Raw genomic sequence first — 16675 nt, 5'->3', positions numbered from 1 at the left:
TAAGTCAATTGCCAGTATTCAAAATTATTTAGTTTGCTAAATTTTCTCAACCTGGAGAGTTTAAAATTAGTCAAGTCCAGATGACCCTTGAACAGGTGGGTTAAGGGTGCCAATCCCCTGGGCAGTCAAAAGTCCACGTTTAACTTTTGACTCCCCTCAAAAGTAACTACTAATAGCCTACTACTGATTAAAAGCCTTAACGATAACATGGTCTATTAACAAATATTTTGTGTGCTATATGTATTTTATATGGTATTCTTACAATAAAGCTCTCTTAGAGAAAAGAAAATGTTATTTTAAAAATCATAAGGAAAATACATTTACAGTATTTGCTGAAAAAAAATCCTCATCTAAGTGGACTTGCACAGTTCAAATCTGTGTTGCTCAAGGGTCAACTGTATATACTTTCCCTTCAAATTCCAAGGTTAGCTTAATGACAATCTCACAATGCTATACAGGGAGGCAACCTAGTAAGCTATTAAGTACACTCTGGAGTCAGACTGCCAGAATTCCTATTCCAGCTTGGCCACTTACCAGCAATGTAATCTTGGGCTAATTTACTTAACCTATCTGGGTCTCAATATCCTCACTTGTAACACAGAGAAAAACTACTCAAGTGATAGGATTGTTGTAGGGATCACACACAGAAGGCACTCAGAACAATGCTCAATAAATGTATTTTATTAACACCACACTCCAACTCATACAATGAAAATATCTCTTGTGTTGCCCCTTATCTCATCTATTCCCTATCTGTTTTGATAGGCATTTAGGTTCTATAAAGACATCTAGTAAATATTGTAAAACATCATCTTCAATAGGAATCAACACCTGTAATAACAGGTAATAAATCAATCTTATATTAGACACCAGTTTAGAGCTGGCTCTGAAATGTCACTGTACAATTCACTTAGTTCTCCGGTTCTATAAATTGGACATCTAACCAACCTACTTTTTGGAGTCAGGAGAATCAAATTTAATAGGGTATATGAATCTCTCAAAGTTATTTACGAACATGGTGATATAATTCTAACATTGATTAGGTATCACAATCCCATTCCCTGAAACCTTTAAAAGGAAAAAAAAAAAAGCCGGGGCTGGGCAGTTCAGTTGGATAGAGCATCGTCCTGATACGCCAAGACTGCAGGTTTGATCCCTGCCAGGGCACATATAAGGAGCAACCAATGGTTGCATAAATAAGTTGAACGACAAATGGATGTTTCTCTTTCTCTAAAATCAATTTTAAAATGTTTTAAAAAAGAAAAAAATTGTGAAAAAGGGCAAAGAGCAAATAAATAGTTTAAATTATTCAGTAATACTTAGCCCACAGTCTCTTACTAAACCCCAAACTAACTTCTTCAATGAGGATACAGAAAATATAAAGAGAAAACCACTGGGTATGGATATATGACACAAAAACTTAAAAATAAAGCTGAATGAAAATGAATGGTAATATTTTATTTTTAAAAAGCTCTAAACATCCTGGGGGGACACACACAAATTGTAGTGTCCCAATTAAATCATATAGAATCAAAGACTTTAAAACACTCTAAAAAGTTGTCTAAGCCTTCTTTTAGACATAGTACCAAGGGACACAAGTGTGGAGGGACACAAGACTATTATTACTATATTCTTCCCCAAGTCCTTTAAACTTGACTCACTATATCTAGTTAATTGTTTTGTATTAGTCCACATGAAACTTTACTTTTAGTTTCTTCTTAACTGTAGGCACCTTTAGGACAAAGATCATGTCTCATTTACATATGTATTATTGGTACAGAGGACAGTTACACAGACATAGAAACCCAAACACTTGCAGTAGATAACCTTATAACCAGTCCCTTAATTCTCTATAAGGAAAGAGAAGGTAATTTTCTATTATATGTAACAAATATATGGTAAAAAATACACAATGATCTTGAAATTGCTGAAAAATTATCTTTCAGAGAAGTAACAACTTTCTTGATACCACATGGACAAAGAAACTATACCAAGCCCATGTTTTCAAATAGAAACTTAACGCTCATTCATTAATCAAAAGATAATTTTAAAAGTCTTACCCCAAAAAAGAACATCAAGACCTAATAAATAAGATTACATTTGTATTGTAATGAGAAATTTGTTTAAAAAAGTATGACAAAAAAAGCGAACTATATTTTCAGCTCAAAACAGTCCTCACTTGCAGGTATGTTTAACCCTTTAAAGAGACATGGCTAACAGCATCACTCAGATTTGGAGAATATTCAGATTTCCATTTTGAGTGCAGTGCACCAAGAAGTAAAGTTAGAAGCAGATTTTCAAGCCCATCATATAAAACACCACATCTTCAGTAACCACTAACAACAATTAACTTAAAAGAAACGTATGATTACTTGACTAGAGAAAGAAAAGTATAAGATTAATCTACATTAAATATCCACATGTGTAGAAGTATTGTGACAGCCAAATCAGCAGTTAGATGAGAAAACAGTTTAGGCAAGCATTTATCTGAGTAATAATGTCTGTAAGTTCCTTGAGTGCACAGTAGCTACATTATTCATCTTTACACTAGCACCACACTTAAATGTCTATTGACTAAAAGACACAGGAAGGTATAGAAAAAGGAAATAAGAATTAAACACTAACAACAACTTCTATGACACAAAAATCTACACATTCCTACTTATAAACCTTCACAACTTAGACCTATTATTTCTCAAAAAACAAAAACATAGTACACATCTATAGGGTATCATACACACCAAATCTTTACTCTCTACTGACATACTACTTCATGAGAAATGTAAGTCATGTCATCAAGATTTCTAACAAACCCAATTAAAAATCAACATTTAAAAAAACACATACAAAACTCCAACAGGTTAACCTATTGACTGTTCTTTTTGCTTTTTGATCCCACTACTTAATGAATACCTATGTCACATTCTATAAGCTGCTTCATTTATATGTGTATTAATACTGATTTATTTTGACGTTTTCTTTTCCTAATAAAGAGAAGACAAAACGAGTAAGTGGCCCCATTTCAGCATTTCTCACAAAATGCTAATTTCACGCAATGTACTAGGCAAAGCAGAATAAACATAAGGGGGGGGGGGGGGTAAAAGAGACCAGGGAAGTGAGAGAAAAGATGGTCAAATAAAACCCAGAAATACTGAGCAAAAACAGGTCTTAAAAGGAAAGACATTTCAACATCTTTAAAAAAATACTAGGCCCTATGACTCTTAAAGATGGGGGAGACATACAGCTCATTCTTCTCAACTTTATATGGTCTTCTTAGATCTCCTCAAATACAGCCCATACTTAGAAACACTACTCTAGCTCAAGTTTCTGAATAGATGAGTTCACATTTAAATAAAATGCTACCTAAAGATAATGAAAACAAACTTATCTCCTAGTATTATTAGTAAAAACTATCAAAATTAACTATAAACACAGACCAAGTTATACAAACACATTAAGTCCAGGTAAATCTATTTTTTTTTTTTTTACAAGTACTTGCCTGGGTAATGTAAATGCACACAGAAAGTTACCTAGATTAAAGAATTATTAGCACATAACCTCAAAATGTTTATTTGGAACTGCCTAATATTCAATTTAACGACACGGATTCTGTAAATAACCAAAAGTAAGGGTAATTCTAAAGCAATAGCAACAAATCAACTTGTCAAATCAGTTAGATAAATTTAAAAAACCCATACTTTAAATTTCTCTGGAAGGCCTATATTCCAAATCATTTTCCCCTAGAGTATGTAAAAATCTGTGGTAAAACTTCTTAAAGAGATGATCATCAATGAAATCATACAGATTAAAAAAAAATTATCTGTAATGTAAAATAAGTGGAGATGAGTATTTGCTTTATTCACCAAAAATTTATTATTTTCACTTTTTCATTTCTGTCAAATGAAAAAGCAACAGCAAAAAGGCAGACACCAAAAACAAGAATAAGTGTAACAATGTAAAGTTACACAAGTAATTACTGAAAACAGTCACTTGTAACATTAACTGACTGTCTTATATTGTAGAAAAGAGTATCTATGTGTTTGTTTCATTCATTCAACAAGTATTTTACTGAGCACCCATGATGTGCAAAGAACTTTGCTCAGCACCTACAGAATTCTTTAAAAGTACAAAACAGCCCCTGCCCTCTAAGAGCTTACAATCTATTACTTGCTGGGAAGACAAAGCAAATAAATCACAAAACAAAACAAGTCAATAACTAAGTGCCAAAATAAGTGAAACAGAGTTCTTAAACCTAAGATTACACAGGATTTTAATTTGAAGGAGAGGTATATACTGGAAAAAGACTGCTGGGATCTCCTGAGAAAGGATAGATTTGCAATGGTAGAACTTAGGTAAGTAAAGTTTATGGTGGTAATGAGCTGGGGGCAGGAGGGCAAGAAGGTGACAGACAGCATGAGCTCAGTCTGAACTAATACAACATTCAAGATACCATGAAAAAACCAGCCTGGGTTCAAATCAGAAAATGTGAAGACGTGGAGCTCAGAATTGCACTTGGAATTATACCATCCTTGAAAGTTAAGCTGTGAAACTTAAGATATTGTGCTGGAGGTTCTTGGGCAAGGAGATAACATGCTGAAATCTAAGAGAATTTTTTTTAAGAGAATTTTTTGTGGAGGCAGGCTTGAAGTAAGAAAACCAGCTCAAAAGTTGCTAAGAGTATCCAAAGCATGGCAGCAGGAATAGCAATAAGATCAGTGAAAGCTGGTCTTAATTCAATTAAAGAAAATCAAACTCACTTGTAAAAAGTGTTTATTTACTTATATTTATTGAACAAAAGCAAAAAAAAAAAAAAGTACAAAATAATTAGAATTAAGGAGGCATTACTAAAAGAATTTTTTTAATTATTTTTTAAAATAATCTAAGATGGGTTTTTGTTTGTTTGTTTTTAAACATATCTTTATTGATTTCAGAGAGAGGAAAGGAGGGGGAGAGAAAGAGCTAGAAACATCAATGATGAGAGAGTCATTGATCGGCTGCCTAGCCCGCAACCCGGGCATGTGCCCTGACTGGGAATCGAATCCTGATCTCCTGGATCCTAGGTCGACGCTCAACCGCTGAGCCACGCCTGACTGGGCAAGAATTTTGTTTTTATTTCCCTATCATACAATCTCTTACATATCACCTACTCTTATCAAGTGATCTGAATTTAATTATAGGCTGTTAGAGCTGAAAGGGACATCAGGTGACTGGCTCCAGAACTCACCCCTGCAGCCAGCTACTTTGGTCAGCAAGGTGTTTAAAATTATTTAAATTAATGTAAGTGCAAACACAACTTATCTTGTGACCAGTCAGCAAGGTGTTATATCTTTTACTCTACTCTTATTAAAAAAAAACAAAACACAAAAATTAAGTATTAAAAAAAGAAGCAAAGCCAGCTAGGAGTCTCTTGGGCTTAAATGAAGGCAAAATCATCTGTGATTAAGAAGGAAGGACTAGCCTGCCCAGGCGTGGCTCAGTGGTTGAGCATTATTAGCATCCAGATCATGGTTGGATTCCCAGTCAGGGCACATGCCAGGTTTTGGGCTCAATCCCCATCAGGGGGTGTGCAGGAAGCGGCGAATCAGTGATGACTCTCTTATCATTGATGTTTCTCTCTCTTCCTCTCCCTTCCTCTCTCTGAAATCAATAAAGATATATATTTAAAAAAACACACACAAAAAAAAGCACTTGGGGGGGGGGAAGGAAGGACTAGCATGTCCTCTGTGTAGAAATGAAAACAAAGGAATAAGAGGTAAAAACATTACTGACTACAGAATGAAGAGGAAGCAGCAGCCTCACACATAATTATGTCTTAATGCAAATCTCTTCTGAAAATTTGAGTACTGTAATCCAGCAGGAAAATTACTTTATTAATATGGTTTTTTTTAACCACTGATAAACCATTAATTCACATATTATTTAAAGTTTATACTACTTCTAAGGTCCCTTCCAATTGTAAGATCCTATAAATCTATAAAAGTAGAAGCAAAACCTTACTGAAATTAATGTACAGTAAGAAGAGGCAAATTTAACCTAGAGGATAATGGAAATAAACTTGAAAGAAATATTACTGAGCTCCATTTGATAATTTTCAAATATTTGTTACTAAAAGATTCAGCCTGAATTCTATAAGGTGCATTCTGGATTATCTCTTGAATAAAAAATAAAATGAACATAATACTTCTTTAATCTAAATAACTTAATGCATTTGAGAAATTATGAACTCTGGCTTCTGCAGATTGTTTTCTGTTCAGTCCGTATATTAGTTCACAGACAAGGTTTAAAATTTCATGTTATGTTCCATAATGTTCCAAAGAGCACAACCGCTTAGAATACTGCCACCAATTTTAGTCTTCAGCTGGTCCCAGAATGAGATTTTAATGTCAACTAGGCAATATACATGAAGGTTCCATGACTGTCAGTATCAAAGTCTAAAGAATTGGTGAACTCATTTTCAAAACACTGTATGGCAGGACCCTACCAACTTTGTGTCACTGCAGTGAACTATGTAAGTATCCTACTTCTCATTATCTTCTGACCACTTACTACTCATTAATACTTCTGAGAGTGGGTCAACAGAAGAAATGATGTAGAAAAAAGGATCAATTTTGCTAACTGTCAACTTTTATTTTTAAGGTAGTTTACAGGGCTTTAAATTAGATTTGCAGATTACTTGATTATTGAAATTATCCATGCCCTCCCAGTCTGTTATCAAAGCCAAAATAAGAATTAGTTTTACCAAGGTTTGGACCCAGTATTTGTTAGATATTAGGAGAGGAGAAAAAAAGGAATAATCTAATTTTAAGGAAAAACAATAGGGGTTCTCTTGGTACTCTCAGAGCTGAACTCCTAAGACATTCATTATCTTAACAGTAGCCACAGGGAGAGACAGATTTCTAAACATTTAAGTAGTCAAGTACACTTAAAAGTCACATGGCATATACTGGCCTAGGAAAAAAGTAGAAGAAAACCACAAGGTGAAATTCAGAGTATTTGAGTAGATGTGTACCAAGTAGCCAGTAACCTTACTAGGATAATGGTCACTGATATAACTAAAGAGAAAGGGCCATAGAGCAGATTGTGACCAGCTTATTGTCAATGAGATACACAAACGTACTTAAAAAATAAAATCTGCATTTCACTAGAAATGACTACCTGGTATCTTGGTTTTGGTAGTGCAATAGCACCAATACAGCAAGGGTAAGCAGGTCAATCCCTTGCAAAACTTACCTTGACTGGCCCAATGGAAACAGAAGGCCCCAGAAAAGAGAGAAGCATCTGGCAGTAGCAAATTGTTTTATTTTATCTTTCTGTGGAAAGAAACTAATTTTAAATAAGAACCAGAGCATTTAAAGAATAAATATTTTTTAAAGCTCATTATCTAGTTAGAGCAGCTCTAAGAAAACAAGAAGAGCTCTTTGCTGCTTAGAGATGGAAAGAAACAGAAGAGGAATCAAAGTTGTTTCTCCATCACCTAGGGAGTTTTAGAACTTGTGTTATTCTAAAATAACAGAATAAGTGTTTCTTTTATTTAAAGAACTCCTACAGGCAGAATCTTTGGGTGCCTTTGAATAAAGATTTTTATACAAAATTAAGGGCTATATTCCAAATAAAAAAAGAAAAGTACACTTGACATTAAGTCCTTCTACTCTTAAGGGTAAGTAAAAAGAGACACAGAGCAACCTCCTTTCTCCACTACAACTTCACCAATAACTTAAACCATCAAGGCTTAAAATGCTTATCAAAGTAAACTATTAATTAGCAGTTAATACCTAATTGACTGGCTTTCCAAATTATTTTGTTAGCCTAAATTTTTGACGATTTACTGAGATACTCAAATGGAAAGAAACCAGCCACCAAACTAATTTTAAGAAAAGCATTTAAAGGATAAATATATTTTTAAAGCTCATAATCTAGTTAAGAGCACCTCTACTAAGAAATATTATAGAACCTAAAAAGGGGCACATACAATTATTCACAGTAACTAAACCTGTTACTTTTCTTGAAAGCTTCTCCAGGAACTCAGTTCTATTGAATTCACTGAGTCAGCATTAAAATCTTTTGATCCAAATCACTCCCACAAAATGTCCATTTACAAATTTATGCTGGAGATGGAAGGGACAGCTCAAAAGCAGGAGTGCAGAAGCAATAAGCAGTAAAAGAAAACAACAAAGAAATAAGTGAAAAATGAATTACCTATTTGGCACTGTCCTATTAAGAATCAAATTGGAGTAGAAACTACCCACCTCCATGCCCTCCCCCCCCCACACACAGAGGAAGCTATTTCAGAAATAAAAGTCATTCTAAGCCCAAGACCTAAACAATTGCAACTTTCAGATTCTATGCCTTTACACAGTCGCCACAACATAAGTTATGTTGATTTACTACAGAACATTAACTTCAATTGATATACTTGTGGGAAAAAGTCATTAGACTAAAAAGCCTACATTTCCAGTGTTACTTTTTAATTTTTTTAAAAAAACCTTGTTTTGTTGCAGTGAAAGTAGTTGTTTTATACAGGTTTCATTCTATTCAAAATGGTTAGTGTTATGATTCAACATTTCACATATTTGAAAACATTACTTTGGCATAAACTAATCCTTAAATAGCTACAAGTATTGACCCAGCTTTTGAAATCTTGACACAATAATACAACAGGCAAAAATAAATAAAAACAAAATAAAACAAACACATTCTTACTTGACCCATAGGCGGACCTCCCATTGGGGGCATCATTTGTGGCATCATTCCATGTGGTACAGGAGGCATATTAGCTCTCTGACCCATAGGGTGCATTCCCATTGGGGCATAATGCATGCCAGGATGCCCCATCTGAAAAACAAGAGCAATTTTAAAATTAGCAAATAACAATAAATGCTTTTCAAAAATCTATTTCAACAAATCAGTTAAGTGCAGTACATAACATTAGGCTAATGTATCATTTAATTAGAAGGTTTATACTTTCTTATCTTAAACAACATGCACCACACCAATATTTATAATGAGCTTTCAACTAACCAAATTCCAGAAAAAAAGTAAAAAATTAAAATCATTAGATCATAGTTTTATTTTTCTTTTAAAGCAGAGTGATTTAATCAGTTGCTAATAGACTTGCTAAACCCAGACGTGTATGTGAAAGCCAACCTAAAAACTTATGAAAGCCACAACTTTGTCCTGTATCACACATATATAAGATAGACATCTATTAATTTTATAATTCTTAAATTTATTTCAAAACTGATTTTAAGCTTTAAAACGCTGAAATTACCAATTAACTCTGCTGAGGGCTGGTCTTATAAAACACCAATAGAATGGGTATCCAAGTATACCTCATTCCTAACAAATATACATGACTTACAAATGTAATCCTTACACGGGTAAAATTAATTCTGCCTAATTTTTTTTTAAATTCCAAAACTGAGGCCTGTCATTCACACACGAAATGCAGACTACTAAATGATCCATCTTAATGCGCTTTTATAAGACAACTACTTCCTTTACCTGTGGTCCATTGTTGCAGGTCTTAAAAGCCAGGTGACTATCGCCTGCCAATTCTCCCAGCTGTGCACCCTACAGACACCACTACTACCGGTGGAAACACGTCTTGGGAGACCCTTAAAACCTACAGAAGCGTCCCCGCCTTCCGCTCCCTCCTAAGTCGGGCCTACCTCTCCCAGACGCTCACCACGCTCGGGGCCCAGCACCTACACCGCGCGCCTAGGCCTGGCCCACTGCAAACTTCCTGGGTCCCACATCTTTCCCTTTGTGCATCCCCGCCCTCCATTTCCCTCCGGAACAAATCCCACCATCTCGAGCTCTTCCTTCGTCCGCTCTTCTCCTTTTGGAGAAAGCTTCCTGTCTGTTTTTCATTGTGCCACTCCGATCCCTTACCGAGGGCCGTCTTCTCAGGAAGCCGTCAGCAGAGACCCAAGAGCTGGAGCAGAGGCTTGAGCCGGACAATCTCCGCTCCCCGTCCCCAGGACCCCGCGCAGGAGGATGGCTCTCCATTTCACTCACCATGAGGCCTCCACGCTCGGCTCCCGTCCCTGGCCTCATCGTCTGGCTGAGACTGCTCCGCCGGCGGCCACTGCCGCTGCATATACCAACAAGAAGCGATCTGAGTGGCTGGCGCCCGCTGGGGCCAAAGGTTAAAGGCTGCCCCGCACTACGGGGTGGGATCAGCGGGGCCAATAGGCTGACAGGCTTTCCCGCTGTCCAATCAGAGTGCGCTGCCGACACGCAGCTCTGCGGCGATTCGCCCCCAGCCTCAGCCTCACTCGGCGTCGCCTGCATGGAGGGGGGGATAGGGGGACGAAGGAAGTTTCTGCGCCGAGTCCTCTGCCGGAAAAACTCCACCAACTTCCCCCCGGGAAGGGAAGACAACCGTGTCCCAGCTTTCCGAGCTTAGACAGCCTCACCCCGTAGGGGGTGGGGCAGTGGGGACCTGCCACCTTCACCCCCCCCGCCCGAGTTACGTACGCCCCACAAACCTGAGGCCGCCAGGGGTAGGGTGGGGTAGGGTGGGGTAGGTGGGGGTGGGGTAAGAGGCTTCTAGCGTCGGCGATGGCCGAGGCCCGCTGCGCGCGCGCGGTGCTCGAGTCGGAGGGAAGGGGGCGGGGAAGGCCAAAGGAGGGGTCCACGAGAGGGCTGGAGCTCCGTACGCACCAGCTGGAGTGCGCGCCCGGGCGGAGGGGGTGGGGTGGAGGAGGCGTGTCGAGCGGCGTGGAGGGAAGTTGTGGTAGGGGCGGGGAGAACAATGCGAAAGGAAGAGAGGGGCGGGAACGCGAGGCGAGGCGAGCGCGCCGGCTGGTGATGTGCCGTTAGTGAGGGGAGCCGGGGAAGAGTGCTGGAGCTGAGGGCAAGAAGGGAGAAAGGCGGTAGGTTCAGGAATATTAACTAGAAGTGCACGGGCGGGCGCTAGGACCGGGCATCAAAAAGATGCAGCTTTGGGGCAGCCTGTGCCCGCGCCTGCCTGGAGGTGACGCGGCAGTGGCGGAGGTCCCTGGCCTGGACGAAGCGCTGCAGGGAGAGGAGACTTGGCTACCACCTTCGGCCTCGACCCGCCTCTCTCCGCCGGCTCCCCTGTTCCTCTCCCTTCCTAGTGCCTGGGGGTCGGGCTCTGGTCCAGGGGTGTCCAACCTCCCCTCGAGCTGCATGGCACCCTCCCCGCTCCACCACGCACCCTGGCTCACCCCCGCGCGATGCGGTCGAATGGTGCAGGTCGTGCGGGGGACCGGTCGCTGATTGGCCGCTGCAAGCTCGGGGCGGGGCGGGAGGGAGACGCTCGACCTCCGCGCTTCTCTGTGTCTTTCCCGCCATGTCGTTCGTGGAGAGCGCGAAGCGCTCTTCTTTGCTGCGCCGCCGCCGCGGCACCCCTGTCCCTTTCGCTCGTCCGCGGGTATCCGCGTTTACTCAAGGGGACAGTTGGGGTGAAGGTGAAGCCGAGGAGGAAGAGGGATGCGACCAAATAGCCCGCAACCTGCGGGCAGAGTTTTCTGCTGGGGCGTCGTCGGAGCCTAGGAAGGGCTCGCTACTCCCGCCGGAGAGGGACGGGTCCCCAGTCCTGCCCGATAAACGCAATGGCATCTTCTCGGCGGATGCGCGCGGCCAAGCCCAGGCTCGGCGGTGGCCGGTCCAGGTCCTCTCAATTCTCTGTTCGCTGCTGTTCGCCGTCCTCCTCGCTTTCCTTCTCGCCATCGCCTACTTGATCGTAAAAGGTACTGAAGGTCGGGCCTTGAAAAATCTGTTCGGGATAAAGTTGAGCCTGGACGTGTCTTTCGCCTGCATCACCCTTCTCCCCATCAAAGGCCGGCAAGCTGGTAGCCGCTCTCACCCAGAGCCCTCGACTGCACCTTTCTTTGCTCTCCTCCCATTTTCCGTCACTTTTCTCGAAGGTGGTTGGCCCTGATCGGTGATCAAGGGACCCATTTTAAGAAGGGATCTCGAGTTAAACAATAGCTTAGAGTCAGTGAACACTTGAGGAGAAATATTGGCAAAATTAAAACGCAGAACAACTATTAAAAGGAGGTGAAAAGAGTAAGCTGTACGTGTTCAAAGACTATTTACAAAAAATTAAAGATGTGCTATCCACCGACTTCTCTGTACACTCACAGAATTCCTGGAAAACGGGGATTCTCATCCCACAGCCCAAATTTCTACTTTTATAGCTAAAATAATTAGCCCCTCTCGGTATGAGGTTTGCAACCGAGTGTAGCGATCAAGTTCTATTCCGGGACCTAGTCTGCTTTCTCTGATTAATAATAGTTTTATTTTCCTGTGTCTGACCTTGACATATTGGCCAGAGTTGAATAGAAAGTTATGTGCCTTGAAAGGTTTTTCAAAGATTGTACGGATGTATTAGGTGGTTACAGTGGAGGAAAGAATCAGACCTGAGTTTAAATCTCAGTTCTCACTCGTGTGTGGCTTTGGCAAAGTTACTGAAAAAGAACAGTGAAAGCAAAACTACCTTTGTTGTATGAAAAACACCCACTCAAGTATTAGTTTTAGTTCACTAAATAGAATTAAATCTGTTTAGTTACAGTTTTTATTTTTCCTGATTGCTTCCAAGGGACTAGTGGCATCTTAACAGTTTACCATGCTTGATTTTCAAAGGAAACAAATTGGCAAGTTTTACCTATTTATACAATGGTGTTGGTTGTAAACTGTCAATGTTAAATATGTGTGCCATATCACTCCCTCCATGGCCCCTGCCCTTTTTTTTTCACTGCAACTCAGAGGTTTATGTTTTAGGAAGTTTATTTCTCTTTTGCTCTGACTGATTGCCTTTTTATCATAAAGACACAAAACTTGTAAGGTCATTGCAGAGGACTGAGCTGTACTTATTTTAGAGAATGGAGAAGAACTGAATTGAAAAACTAGTGTGCTTTGTTGATTTGCATTACATGAAATGCCTTCACAACAACCCCAAGGGATAAACATTCCCATTTCATATATATGGCAGTTGACTCAATAGCCCTCTTTGCTTATGGAAGGCCACATAGCTACTAAATGGAATTAACTTGAACCCAGTTCTTTCTGACTCTACAGCACTTTCCACAGCCCCACAGTGTCTTCCCAGCCTTTGAGCTACTGTTCAAATTATCTTTCTTACCCAAGCCCTTTTTTGTATTTACAGAGTTACATGCTGAGAATTTGAAGAAAGAAGACGATGTAGATACTGGGCTATTAGGTATGTACTTAATTGTCACTTGATTTGATTTTGAGACCACTGTTTTTCCAGGTCATGTTTAAACTACAACATTTTGGATAGAATACTTAATATATTTCCTTGTGCAATTGTTTCAGTCTTAATCTTTTTATTTGCCTATGTGTGTGGTAAATATTATTAGATTTTATATGTGTATACAGTGTACACACAAATATACCCTATACATATATAAAAAGAAAATAATACATATACATATATCATACATACTGGGAATACATTTTGAACACAACTGTATGTGACAGAGACCCAGAGAATACTTAGTGTTTTCTAATTACGTGCTGGAAAGAGTCTTCCTATACCTCTTCCCAGAATTACAAACAACTAAAAATAACTCCCTTACAGACTTAGCAAAGATATCATCTTAAGCAGACCTCAGGAGAAATTTAAGTTCAAATTTCTTTATAAGTAACTTGTTTTTAAACAAATGTAGAAAGCATTGGGCATACTTGCACAGTTTAATAGTAACTAGGAAAGTGTCAGACCTGAGTTTCTATAGAATGTCTCTGTTGAATGCCATAGTGCACTTTTCTAGTGAAAAATTCAAGGGGTATTTATCTTGTATTTATTTCTCTCTGCCCAGATGATTTTAAAGAGTTCAGAACTTTACCTGTCGGCATATTTATTCTATTTGCTATAATTTATTTGATTCTGAATTGGGGGAAAAAATGATTGAGATCCTGTTCTGCCTGTCACCCCCTCCCCCAAATCTTAGCTAACTATTTAATCTACCTCTTCAAGGCCAGTGCCCTCAAGATGACACAAAGTATAGTCTACCTGATTTTGCAGAAGGGGAAACCGTTATCTTCAATTTTCAAACAAATTAGTTTGCTACTTGCCCCATGAAAACTTGTCTATACTCTTCTCAACTTCTTGCATGAGAAAACCTGTATTTATTAACTTTTTTTATCAGTGTATGTTGTTATACTGTTTCATCTCTATAAAAAAACAGCCAAGATTATGAAGGCTTCCATAGCATTTATTAATATGTCAGCTCTTATGCAGTTGTGAACTAGACATGAATTCTATCTTGCTATTTAAAAGTTGGCAAGATTTCACATTTATGAAACAAATAGCTTCTTCAGTATCAAAAGGAATATAATAGGGCTTTGTCATTGCTCTGCTTGGTTTTCCACTTCTAGTTAATTAGTGTGGTATTGCTCCTAGGTATGCTTATTAGATACTTGACAGCAAATGGCAAGATCATTATCTAAATCTTAGCTAATGACATGAATTCACTTTCAAGATTCAGGAAGATTCTCAGGAGTGAGGAGAAACTATTGTATCTTTATGGCCCCCCAAAAATGCGCTAAACAATAGTTATGCCAAAATAAAGATCTTTATTTTGAACCAATTCTCCAATGGTCAAATGGACTAATTCAGTCAGTTGAATTAATTTCCTGGGGATTAATTTTAAAGCTAGCATAATTATATTTATAGCAAATATATATAAGATGTGTAATAGAGAATTCTTTTCTCTAGCAAGAGAATTAGGATTCTTAAAAATCTGTTTCAGTGAAGCAGTGCTAAGCTGGAAATTTTACTTGTTGGGAGAAAAATACAAGTTAATGTCTTTATGGAGTAATGTTTTGAATTAAGTGCTAGCCTCTGCTTAAAAGTCCACCCCAGACAGCTGGTAGTTGAAAAGATAGGCCAGTTCTCTGTCAAAATTTGATTTGCATCCAAATCATCCAAGTCGATTAACTTAGATGCTAAGAAAGATTAATTTCCCCTGAGGAAATGCCTGTGAAATTATATCCTTACCTTTTTTTAATATGTAAGTTTTCACGTAAAGAAACAACCCAGAGTCTTTAATAACTTGTTGAAGTCTTTATGTACAAAAAAGCAACAGAATGCAGCCTTTTATCAGATGATACTGATTTTGCTGTATTTCATTGTATTTATTTTGCCTTATTTGCTAGGAACCTGATAGCTAAATGTGATGATTGTTTTGTGTATTACCCTCTTTTTGTCATAATTACTATTGTCCATACATGTTGTTACCACCGTATTTTAATGACTCATGTTTAAATTTTATTGCAAACTGCTTCAATTCTTTGAAAGTATTGTTGGCTTTTAGATACAAATAATGTGAGTGCAGTAACTACCATGAAAAAGTTCTCACTTTGCACAATGCAAATATTTTATTGCAATTTAATCCTAGTCTGAAATTCCCATAGCTCAGTAAGAGCAGATTATATCAGTGATTCTCAATATGGTATGTATAAGAATCACCTACACTTTCTTTTGAAAAGCACCTCTAGATTTTGTTTTAGCCCAGGGTAGGACCCAATAATGTTTTTTTTTCAAATGCTGGTGATGCACCACAGTTTGAAAAATACTTCTGCAGGGTCTCATTTTTTATTTTTTTTAACTGTATTAGGAGTAAAGTCATAGAGAGTTGACTGATGACAAACAGACTAACAAGAAACAATGTATAAACCCAAATACCTGTTAAAAATCCTAATTTCCAAGGCAACCTATCAGCATGTCTCTCTCACATCAATATTCTCTCTGTTCCCCTCTCTCCCTCTCTCTCTTCCACTCTCTCTGAAAAGTAATGGAAAAAATGTCCTGAGGTGAGGATAAAAAAAGTCCTGACTTCCAAAGGAGATAAGAAACTGCCGTTCTCTTGTCATCTGCCATTCTCTTGTCAACTTTGTTTCTTTGAAAGAAATCTTTGTGGGAATCACTGTTTATAATGTGTGTGTGTGTATGTGTGTGTGTGTGTGTTTTAACTGTCTAAATTGTTTAACAGGTAAGAATTTTACAAACATTGCTTATATTAGCCGTAACAGTGGAGCTGGAGAGTATTGAGCCTTCTCTAAGCTGCAGGTCAAGAACCACCAATAGTGTGGTGGAACTTGTGGCCCTTTCCAAGGCCACAGTTCTTATGGCCTGCAGATCAGCCCTCACATATGCCTGTGCTTGTGGACTGGTTTGATGATCCACTGGGTGTCAGGATTCCTTCTGATAGCCTTATGGAATGGATCAATGAGAATAACCAACCCAGTAAGAATTCAGGACACTCAGCCCCACAGTGGTATCCAGTATACTCCTTGGCAACAGACTGAAGGCTTCAAGCAAACTTTAGCTGGTTAACACCAGTTGATGGGCAGGTTTGCCATAGGTCGCACTCTTAGGAACTGGCCTTTTGGGATCACCACAAATCCAATATAAGACAGCCTTGCTTGCCTTGTATCCCAACCTGTGCTGTTTATCAGGCCAGGTCAGGAGTTGGGGGTAAAAGGGGAGCTAGCGGTACTGCCAGCAAAACACCTAAGAAGGCAACGCATTACATTAGACTACCTCTTCCTTCATAGCTCCTGGATGTACTTGTAAGCTCCCATTTGCCTTAACTGATGGCTGTGGGTAGATGGAAAGGAAGAGCCTTTCTCTCTTACAGGTGTTTTGTTTGTTTTTTTGGGTGTTTTTTTAAAGGTTCACGAT

General features: G+C 38.9%; 2 protein-coding genes and 1 pseudogene across 11 annotated transcripts in view; 1 reads left to right on the top strand and 2 right to left on the bottom strand.

The window, feature by feature from the left end:
- Positions 1 to 10313, bottom strand: part of PRPF40A (pre-mRNA processing factor 40A) — a 56029-nt gene extending 45716 nt beyond the window's left edge. For 3 of the 10 annotated variants that reach the window (XM_087819852.1, XM_087819853.1, XM_087819855.1), the window contains exons 1-2: positions 10018 to 10310; positions 8701 to 8832 (exon numbers count right to left, since the gene is read on the bottom strand). In XM_087819852.1, the coding sequence (XP_087675978.1) occupies positions 8701 to 8832; positions 10018 to 10293 (408 nt within the window). In that variant the 5' untranslated portion in view covers positions 10294 to 10310. Of the gene's footprint in view, positions 1 to 8700; positions 8833 to 9891 lie in introns of all 10 variants that reach the window. The other 7 variants (XM_016205803.2, XM_016205829.2, XM_016205786.2 and 4 more) reach the window with 4 other exon arrangements.
- A 989-nt stretch (positions 10314 to 11302) lies between these two features.
- ARL6IP6 (ARF like GTPase 6 interacting protein 6) overlaps positions 11303 to 16675 on the top strand; it is a 33403-nt gene continuing 28030 nt past the window's right edge. Inside the window, exons 1-2 of the mRNA XM_016205854.2 lie at positions 11303 to 11717; positions 13136 to 13189. Coding sequence (XP_016061340.1) covers positions 11318 to 11717; positions 13136 to 13189 — 454 coding nt within the window. The 5' untranslated portion in view covers positions 11303 to 11317. The remainder of the gene's footprint in view (positions 11718 to 13135; positions 13190 to 16675) is intronic.
- Positions 16006 to 16575, bottom strand: LOC107531720 (large ribosomal subunit protein eL15 pseudogene; annotated as a pseudogene).

This window comes from Miniopterus natalensis, chromosome 8 (genome assembly GCF_054644295.1).
Source record: "Miniopterus natalensis isolate mMinNat1 chromosome 8, mMinNat1.hap1, whole genome shotgun sequence".
NCBI classification, from domain to species: domain Eukaryota; kingdom Metazoa; phylum Chordata; class Mammalia; order Chiroptera; family Miniopteridae; genus Miniopterus; species Miniopterus natalensis.
Note: the sequence above shows the minus strand (reverse complement) of the source record. Positions and strands in the feature narration are given on the sequence as shown.